Genomic DNA, 10817 nt, shown 5'->3' with positions numbered 1-10817 from the left:
GTGTACTTGTGTGAAAGTGTCCTAATGTATACAGTACCATGTACAATGAATATAAATAATGAAAAAAAAATTAAAAAGAACAATGAACTGCAAATCTCTTTTCAGATCCTCAGCATGTTCTTGGTGTACTTTACTCTTTCCATAAATATCTTTCTTTCTCTTCCCACACATACTTAAAAATTTGTATTAAAAATATATTTTAAATGGCTGGCGAGATGGCTCAGTGGTTGAGAGCACTGACTATTCTTGCAGAGAACTCGGGTTTGGTTCCCAGTACCCACATGGCAGCTAATAACCATCTATAACTCCAGTTCCAGGGGATCCAATGCTCTTTTCTGACCTCCAAGGGCATGTACAACACAGATGCACTTACATACATGCAAGCAATATACTCATACACACAAAATTAAAAAATAAGAAATAAAATTTTAAAAATTGTTTAAAAAATATCCAAATCCGAGCAGAATATCTCATCTAAGAATATTTACATAGAGGAAACATTTCCTCCACACTTTCAAGTGAAGCCAGCCATGATCAAGCAGGACCTTTGATTGATCTTCACACAGACGGAACCAGTAAAAGAAAGGAGCCAGGAGCTCCTCCCAAGCCCATGTGACCCCTGGTTTATTTGGGTCAACTGTCTTAAACACCCAAAAGGAAAGTATAACCAAAGATTAAAGTGATCAGTATATTTCAAGGGATTACACTTCCCAGACATTAGACTTAAGTCCAGATAAAATGTTATTTAGACAATTATTTCTCATTGATGATTTTGTTTCTAATCAGAAAGTGCTGCTCAGATATAAGACTTCAAATCTTGGTCTGCAATACTGTAGTACCCACCTGTAGCTAAGGGAGACAACCCACTATTGTTCTAAAATGATGGTTAAATTTGTTTTCTCCCCCTATCTAGAAGTCTTTGCGAGGGAACTGACACTGATTCTAGCTACTCCAACAGCCATCAAAGTGCTTGAAAACAAATCCTGAGTCCATCACTCTCAAGTCCAGCCATGGCAGACAAAAGAAAAACCAATGGAGGGATGCTTTTGGAAGGTCTCATCAAGAAATTCAAATAGACTCTCATATGAACATTTGAAATTTGCCCTGTTTTGACTTTTTTCTGGTTCCCTGTCTAGAACTTGTAATGCTAACTACTCTTGCCTTTACCTCTCCTTCACATCTCCTAGGCACCAGTCAAGGACTTTCTTTTCTCCCTATCATTAAGAGTTATACAATTTGGGAGTCTTTTAGATAGACCCACTGAAGGGGTACCCCAATTGCCTCACCCTGCATCCCTGTTCAGCATGGAAGAAGCCAGAGCGATCTGCATCCTGATTCCCTATCGGCAATTTGGTCAACCTCTTCAGGGGATGGTGCGATAAGAACAGGAGGTAGGAACTGGCTAGGCAGTTAGGGTAAAAAGACCCCAAAGAAAAGTAGCCAGTTTCTTGGCTAAAAATCAAATGTCCTTGGGCCTCTTAGCAACATACTATGTTGCAAAGACCAAAAATGTCAAAAGTATTTGGGAGCTTTTATCTAATCCCTAAAAGATTTTAGGGTTACCTCTTCAGAGGGGGTAATGTTAGAGTAGCAAAAAGACCCATAAAAAGAAAAAAAGAAAGAGTACATGAAGTTGTTCAGGAAAAAGTGATGGGGAGATATGGGAGGAGTTGGATGGGAGGAAGTAGGCATGGATTTGATCTAAACATCTTATTTGCATGTATGAAATTCTCAATAAAATTTTTAGAATTTTATGTGTATGCATGTATTGTCTGCATGTAGGTATAAGCTGCACCTGTATTGTGCAACACCAGTGGAGGACAGGAGAGGCTGTTGGATCACCTTGAACTGGAGTTACAGATAGTTGTTAGCTGCCATGTGGGTGCTAGGATTTGAACCCGGGTCTTCTCCAAGAACAGCTAGTGTTCTTAACTGCTGAGCCATCTCTCCATTCCCTCAAATTTTGTTAAAAGTTAAAAAAAAATAGGGGCTGGACATGGGTGTACTCACATACATGTAAGCAATACACTCATACACATAAAGTAAAAATAATAAAATGTTTTTTAAAAGTTAAAAAAAATACTAATGTAAATATACTAACCATTCTAATCATTTCTAGGGAGTTGATTAAGTGGTTGATGCATGTATTCTGATGGCCACAGTCACTGAGGTACAATTTTCTTTCTTTTCTTTTTTTTTTTTGTTCTTTTGAGACCAGATCTCCCTATGGCCCCAGCTGGCCTAGAACTAGCTATGTAGACCAGTCTGGCCTTGATCTTACAGAGATCTGCTTGCCACTCCCTCCTGAGTGCTGGAATTAAAGGCATGGACCACCATACCTGTCCAAGGTATAATTTTCTTTAAATATATTATTTTTAAGTATTTTTATTTTATGTGAATGAGTGCATCACATGTATGTAAGTGCACCTGTGTCATGCAATGCCCACAGAGGTCAGAAGAGGGCATGGAATCCCTTAGAACTGGAGTTACGGTGGTTGTTAGCTGCCATGTGGGTGCTGGGAATCAAACCTGGGTCCTCTGCAAGAGCAGCCAGTGCTCTTAATTACTGAACCATCTCTCTTGTCCCTAAATTTATTTTATTTTATTTTACATGTATGAGTGTATTGCCTGCATGCATATAAGTGCACCCATGTTGCGCAATACCCACGGAGGTCAGAAGAGGGCATTGGATCCTCTGGAACTAGAGTTATGGATGGTTGTTAGCCATCATGTGGATGCTGGGAATCAAACCTGGGTCCTCTGCAAGAGCAGACAGTGCTCTTAACCACTGAACCATCTCTCCAGCCCTACCTCAAGGTGCAATTTTCTTAATAGACTTTCTTTTCAATGCTGTTTATACATCATTATTCCAAGGGGTTACAAACTCAGGGGATCACGTGCAACAGTTGTTTTAAAAAATATATTCTAAGCACTGGAGAGACAGCTCAGCAATTAAGAGCACTTGCTGCACTTGCAGAGGACCCAGGTTTGAGTCGGCACCCACATGTGTGGTCACAAAGGGGGCAACCATGGGGCTTGAATGGATTACAATGGAACTGATAATAAATCAGGGGACTCGGGGCTTTCATGCACCTGAGTGCTGATTGTATCATCAGCTCTGTTTTAATTCTTGTACTCGTGAGAATCACAGTCACATGTTTATAGAACACTGACTAATAACAATACAGTGGGAATATAACAATTCAGCAAAATAAGATGAGCACAGCAACATTATCTCCATGTTATGTCTTCTTGGAAGATCAGCATGTCACCTGATGAGAAACTGGGGAGTACTGGCACACTAGAGCTATCTCCCAGCAAGCATTCCTGCATAAACTTTCTCATGAGATATAAAGCTCTCTGGACATACATGCTCAATGTTCAGCTTAATTCACCAAGCATATTTTTTTAAAGGAACAGTATTTCACAATCCCTTAACACATGGCAGCTAACAACCATCCCTAACTCCAGTTCCAGGGGATCTGACGTCCTCTTCTGACCTCTGAGGGCACTACACAACACAGATACACTTACATACCTGCAGGCTCATACACATAAAATAAATAAAATATAAAAATACATTCTATTATAGGGTTTTTTTTTCCTTTACAGAATGTAAGAACTTTTAATAATTTGAAATATCAACATGGAAAGAGACTAAAGATGCTTAAAAAGTGTACAAGTCAGGCGTGGCGGCACATACCTTTAATCCCAGTACTCAGGAGGCAAAGGCAAGCAGATTTCTGTGGATTTGAGGCCAGTCTGGTCTACACAGCAAGTTCCAGATGAACTAACCAACCTATTTAGAAAACACCAGACATTTAAAAAATAAAAAATAAAATAAAAAAGTCTTATAAACTACATTTAATAACATTAAAGCCTGCTTTTTCTTTCTTCCATGTGTACGTGGTGTGCATATGCATGCTTACATGTGTGTGGGTACAAATGTGTGCGTGTAGAGGCTAGAGGGGCTACAGGGATCAAAATAATAACAACAACAACAACAACAAATCAAAAAGATTGAGAAGCATGAGAGATGGCTTGGTGGTTAAAAACACTGGCTGCTCTTGTAGAGGACCCAGGTTCAGTTCCCAGCATTCACATGGCAGCTAACAACCATCTGTAACTCTAGTTCTAGGGGATTTGATGCCCACTTCTGGCTTTACCATGACACGGGTGCAATTACATATATGCAGGCAAAACACTCATACACATACAAATAAAGTTTTTTGCTTTGTTTTGTTCTTTTTGAGACAGGGTCTCCCCAGCCTGGAACTCACTATGTAGACCAGGCTGGCCTTGAAACTCACAAAGATCCACCTGCCTCTGCCTCCTGGGTGCTGGGACTAAAGGCTATGCCACCACGCCCAGTTACAAACAAAGTTTTAAAAAAATTGAGAAAAGATTTCTTCTTCTAAATGTCAGACTTACTGTATTTAAGCACATACACAGAAACAGTAACATAACCTACATTTTGTTTTGGAAAAATCTACTACCTTTTACTGATTTTTCTAGGCTTGTTTAACTGGCATGTCTATAATTCTCTGAAATATATTTTCTACAGTATTCTTTTCCTTTTTTGTTTTTGAAACAGGATCTCCCTATAGCCCCAGCCTCCCAAGTGCTAGGATTAGTGGCATGCACCAACACACCCGACTGCAGTTTTCTTATTGAAAGATGCCTGTCTGTTTTCTATAATACTTCAGTCATCTAGGAGTCATTTGAAGCACTTCCCCACTCCTAGGCTTGAGACTGTATCCTCTGTGAATCCCAAGCATCCTGCACTCCTGCCCTACCTATTTCAGGTAACTTCACATACCATCCCAGACAGACCTGCCATTCAGGTCATGCTTCTTCCAATGTCTTAAATTTACTTACCTCTCTTTAACTGCTCAGCTTTTTGGATGTGCCTTCCCCCTCTCTATTTGAAGTCCTCTTGCCTTTGATCTCTGTTGCCTTCCCTTCCCCCAGGCCCTTTTCTTCACTTCCTTAAGCCCCACTCACCCTCTCATTTCTTTGGAGAAGCCTCTTCTGCCCTCCCAGAAGAGACGGAGCTACCCTATTCAGCAACCCAGAGCAACTGTATCTTACTTCTGTGGCACTTAACAGAGCTGTAAATCAGGTTGTGTGATTACACAAATGAAACTTGAGGATTTGAGAAATAAGTGTGGGTTATAAATTATGTTCATGATTACTGACTCTCAAACTCAGAAACAGATATAATTTTCAAACGCCTCACCTGGGGGAGGCTCGAAGAAGGCTTCCTGCTCTTCCTCAATGGGCTCAGTGTCATTGTGGGCTGTCCGTTTGTGCATGGCCAAGGTGGAGATCTGCTTGTATGTCTTCCCACAGTGGTTACAGTTGTATGGTTTAGAGTGAGTGTGAACGACATGGTGTTTATACAAACTGGAATATTCTGTAAACCTTTTGTCACATCCAGGAACTGTACAGACATATGGCTTTTCTCCTAAGTAAAGAAGAATACACACAAAAGTCACTTTTTATATTGGCAGACATAATTATTTCAGAGTTGGAGTGTGGAGTGTCTAAAAATGAACAGTCAAATCTAGTTTGGCAATATAACTCAGAGAAGCACTTGCCTAGCATGCACAAGGCAGAGTTGACCTCTAGCACTCTTAAGAGTGCCAATCCTTTTTCATCCTGATGTGAAATGGCACATAAGAAAAAACTTCCTATGGTTCTGACTTGGCTCAGAAAGTAGCCTGACAGGACAGGTATGGTGATGTGCACTTTTAATCCTAGTACTTGGGAAGAGAGATAGGCAGATCTCTGTAAGATCAAGGCCAGTCTGGTCTATACAGCGAGTTCCAGGCCTGCTGGGACTACAGGGAGACCCTGTCAAAAAAAAAAAAAAAAAAAAAAAAAAAGTAGCCTGACAGACTGGAGCTATGTTCAGCGGTTAAGAGTGTTTGCTTCGTTTGTGGAGGACCAGAGTTAGATTCCTGGCATCCATATTATGAGATTCACACCACCTGTAACTCCAGTGCCAGGGGATCTGATGCCCTCTTCTGGTCCCTGCAGGCACTGCAATCATTGCACAAACCCACCCCCCCATACTATACACACATACACACAAAATTTTAGAAAGTAGCTTGAATCCTGAGTGTTGGCCTCTTGCATTTGTCCCACTTCTTGCCTAATTCAAGAGATGAGGAAAGCAAGGGTGGAGCTGTTGCCCAGTCTAACTCTAACTCTGATGAAACTCGACTTTTTCTATATCTAATCTAGATATATTAACGACTTATACTAACGACGACAGTAACAATGCAGTAACTGACATAACTAATGCAGCTTACTCTAATAGTTTTATTAAGGTAATAAATGGGATTTTCTAAAATGTCTACTAGACATAGTTGAAAATGTCAATACATCTAAAAGGACATATGCATTGCACTAAACTTCTCTTGACCTCTTACAACCAATCAAAAGCTGTTCAGTACTCACCAACAACAGGTAGGGCAATCAAAGGGGAGTAAAAACTTTAATTCTTGTTTCATGAAAAAAATCTAAGAACATGACAGGCAGGACATATATATTTAGAACATTTTATTGGAGAAAATTTCCCAGCTGGCCACATGTAGATAAAGGTCCTTGCCATCAAGTCTAATGACTTGAGCTTAAACTCCAGAACCCACATGGCAGAAAGGAAGAACCAACTCCTGAAAGTTCTCCTCTGGCCTCCACATGTGCACGATGGCATATATACACACACTAAATGTTTAAAAAATAATTCCCAGCTGGGCATGGTGGCGCATACCTTTAATCCCAGCATTCGGGAGACAGGCAGGAGGATCTCTGTGAGTTGAAGGCCAGCCTGGTGTACATAGGGAGTTCCAGGACAGCTGGGGCCATAGGGAGACCCTGTCTCAAAAAAAATTCCCAACAACACAGAAAAGTATAGAGAAACAGTGAAATAAACTCTACATTCTAATCATGCAGCTTCAATGATGGATTCCTGGGCAATATTGTTTCATTTATTTAGTATACAGAACCCCTTTTTCTTCATTATTCTAAAACAGTTCCAGACAACATATAGGATCTGTTCTTCTTCTTTTTTTTTTTTTGGTCTTTTTGAGACAGGGTCTCCCTGTAGCCCCAGCTGTCCTGGAACTCACTATGTAGACCAGGCTGGCCTAGAACTCACAGAGATCCACCTGCCTCTGCCTCCTAAGTGCTGGGATTAAAGGCGTGCACCACCACGCCCATCTGGGTCTGTTCATTTAAAAACAGAAATAAACAATAATTATCTAACATATAATATCTATATAGCATTATGTTATAGTGCTTTGGGAATCTAAAACAGGAAGCAAAATGGAATAATTAACCAATTATAGTTTAAATGAGTATTCTTTATCACACTGAAGGCTCTGGGAAGGGAAGGATTGGTTAGTGTTTACTCTTTTTTGTGTGTATATATATGTGTACCTGTTCATGCATGTGCATGGAAGCCAAAATTTGATGCCAGGTGTCTTCTTCAATTGTTCTCCATCCTGTTGGATTTATTGCTTTATGTGTAATGAATGTATTGCTTGCATGTAGGTAGGTGTACCCATGTCATGCAATGCTCTCAGAGTCCCTAGGACTGGAGTTACAGATGTATTAGCCATCATGTGGATGCTGGGAATCGAACCTGGATCCTGTGCAAGAGCAGTCAGTGCTCTTAACCACTGAGCCATCTCTCCAGCCCCCATCCTGGTGATTTTTCGAAAAGATTTGTTTTTTGTTTTGAGATAGGGTCTCCCTGTAGCCCCAGATGGCCTGGAACTCGCTATGTAGACCAGGATTGCCTTGAACTCACAGGGATCTGCCTGCCTCTGCCTCCCAAGTGCTGAGACTAAAGGTATGTGCCACCACTCTGGCTAAAATGATTTGTTTTTATGTGTATGAATGTTTTTCTTGTTTTTATTTTATGTGTATACATGTTTCACCTGCCCGTATGTATGTGTGCCATGTGTGTGTCTGGTGTCCACAGAATCCAGAAGAGGGAGTTGGATCCCTTGGAACTGGTTACAGACAGTTGCAAGCCACCATGTGGGTAATGGGAATAGAACCTGCATCCCCTGTAAGAGTAAGTGCTCTTAACTGCTGAGCCATCTCTCCAGCCCTTTCATCCTGTTTTGTGAGACAGGGTCTCTCTTTGAACCTGGAGCTCACTGATTTGACAAGACTGGCTGGTCAACAGGGATCCTCCTGTCTATGCCTCCCAAGTTTGGATAACAGGCACACATAGCTACACTCAGCTTAATATGGGTACTAGGGATCTGAAATCAGATCCTCATGCTTATGTGGCCAACACTTTACCAATCATGTCTCCACCCTATTAAAGTGTCTTATATATATAGCTAGGAGGTAGGATTCCAGGAACAATAGCAAACTAATCTTTAGCTCTTTTTATAAGTTTTAAAAACATTTTTTAATTTATTATTTTTATTGTATGTGTATGAGCATATTGCCTGCATATATGTTAATGTACCTGTGTTATGCAATGCCCATTGAGGTCAGAAGAAAGTGTCAGATTCCCCTGGAACTGGAGTTACAGATGGTTTTTAGCAGCCATGTAGGTGCTGGGAATCAAACCCATGTCCTCTACAAGAACAGCCAGTGCTCTTAACCACTGAGTCACTCTCCAGCTCCCTTTTTATAAGTTATTAAAATTTATATTCATTTGTTGTGTGTGTGCACATGCATGCCATCGGACAAGTGTAAAGGTCAAAAGACAACCTGCAAAAGTCAGTTCTCTCTTTCAACCATGTGAGTACACTGGGGACTGAATTCAAGTGGTCAGGCTTGGTAGGAAGTACCCATAACCTTCTGAGCCATCTCATAGGCCCTTAACACTTTTTTTTTCTTAGTTTTCGAAGGCTTTTTCATAGAAGTGGCATGAGTGAAGCAACTGTGAAACTATTTTAGATATAGTTAAAGTTTGGACAAAAGAGCAGGTGTGGTGTCACAAGCCTGTAATTTCAGCATTAGGCAGGCTGAGGAAGAAGAACCAATGGTTTTTGTGGGATATGCAGTAAATCTGAGGCCAGTAAACTATAGAAAGAGACTTTGAGTCAAAAGATAAGGGATGGGGGGGTGGGGGAACTAAGCAAATAACCAAATATTTCAGTGCTGTTAGAAGGCAGGTCTCCCTGTGGGAAGACATACAAATTTAGAATGAGGAAAGAAATAAAAAAAAAGCCCAGTGAAATGACCTGGAATTGGAAACACTAGTGTTAACCCATAATGTCTCAAAAGTTCAACGACAGCCTGGACAGATGTACATGTGCACAAACACATATGTCCTAGGTAATCCTCATTTACACATTTTCTTATAGCTCTAAATATAGTAAAGCCACTCACAAATGACAAAATTTCATAAAATTAAGTATAAAATAATTGGAGATGGCTTCCTGTTCACTCCCCAGGAAAAAGTTCTTATCTTGGAGGATGGTTGTAGATGTAGATATGGTGAGGGAAAGGGAAATGGCAGGTGATTTCCTACGCAGGAAATGGCAGCTAATTACAGCTTGGAGAATCAGCTCAAGTGATAGTTAGGTTTCGGGTAGAAACCACCACTAGGTGGCACCAAATAATAGTCAAAGAGCAGAAAGTTTTTTGTAGTCTTTGGTGGTTTTTTCTTTTCTCTTTTTTGTAGTATTCGAGTGTCCATGTATGTAGACAGGTTCTGGCCTCACACTTATGTATCTGAGGATGACCTTGCACTTCTGATCCTGCTGTTTCCACCTCCCAAGTGCTGGGATTACAGGTATGTGCCACCATAACTGACTGACAACCTTTTAAGTTTCTTAGTGTTGGCAGCCTCACCTGGGTCACCTGACAGATCCTGCAAAGATATACCGCATTTTCCAGTTCCTCGCTCTTCCCACCCTCCTGGCTTTCACCTTTCTTTCTTTCATTATGTGGTGCTAGGATCAAACACAGACCTTTGCCCATGCAAGTACTCAAAGTACAAGGCAGTTTTGGGGAATTCTTATACTCTGCTTATAACATAACATGGGCAACTACAGTTATCATTTACTGGACTATTCCAATGTGGGTGACACCATTCCATGGACTGGGATCTATGGATGAATAAAATGGGAAGGGAGCTGGTGACATGGCTCAGCAGGTAAAGGCATTTGCTGCCAAGCCTGATGCCCAGGACCTACGTGGTGAAAGAAGAGAACAGACTCACAAGTTGTCTTCTGACCTCCACATGCGCACAGTGACACACATACACACTGTGGTGGTTTGAACGAGACTGTCCCCCTGCCCATAGGCTCCAAGTATTTAGACATTTTGCCCCCAGTTGGTGGCCCTGTTTTGGGAGGTCTTAAAGGTGTGGCTATGCTAGAGGAAGCATGTCACTGGGGGTGGGCTTAATATCCAGTCCCTTTCTTGCTTCCTGTGCCTGCTTGAAGATGTAGAGCCTAGTTTCTGCTCCTCCTCCAGCCACCTCTGCCGCCATGCCTCCCCACCATGATGGACTCTTGCCCCTTTGGTATAAGCTCAAATAAACTCTTCCTTCAATGAACTGCTTTGCTCAGTGTTTCTATCACAGCAACAGAAAAGTAACTAATATACATACACACAAAATAAATACATTTAAAAAGGCGAAAAAAGGGAGCATCAGCATTTATCTCTTGCTGTTCCCTGATTGTGGATGCGATGTGACAGCCATTTCATGTTCCAGCTGTGATGGCCCCCTTCATGATGGATTGTATCCTCAAACTATGAACCAAAAATAAACCCTTCCATTCTTCAACTGGCTTTCTTATTTTTTCTTAGCTTTTTTTTTAAAATTTTTAAAA

At 41.0% G+C, this 10817-nt stretch overlaps 1 protein-coding gene across 1 annotated transcript in view; it reads right to left on the bottom strand.

The window, feature by feature from the left end:
- Znf143 (zinc finger protein 143) overlaps window positions 1-10817 on the bottom strand; it is a 56691-nt gene that overhangs the window by 14560 nt on the left and 31314 nt on the right. Inside the window, exon 12 of the mRNA XM_029556279.1 lies at window positions 5240-5467. Within this exon, the coding sequence (XP_029412139.1) occupies window positions 5240-5467 (228 nt within the window). The remainder of the gene's footprint in view (window positions 1-5239; window positions 5468-10817) is intronic.

This window comes from Nannospalax galili, unplaced genomic scaffold (genome assembly GCF_000622305.1).
Source record: "Nannospalax galili isolate Female #2095 unplaced genomic scaffold, S.galili_v1.0 scaffold44, whole genome shotgun sequence".
Classification (NCBI taxonomy): Eukaryota; Metazoa; Chordata; class Mammalia; order Rodentia; family Spalacidae; genus Nannospalax; species Nannospalax galili.
The sequence above is the reverse complement of the archived record's forward strand: the minus strand, read 5'-3'. Positions and strand labels throughout refer to the sequence as shown.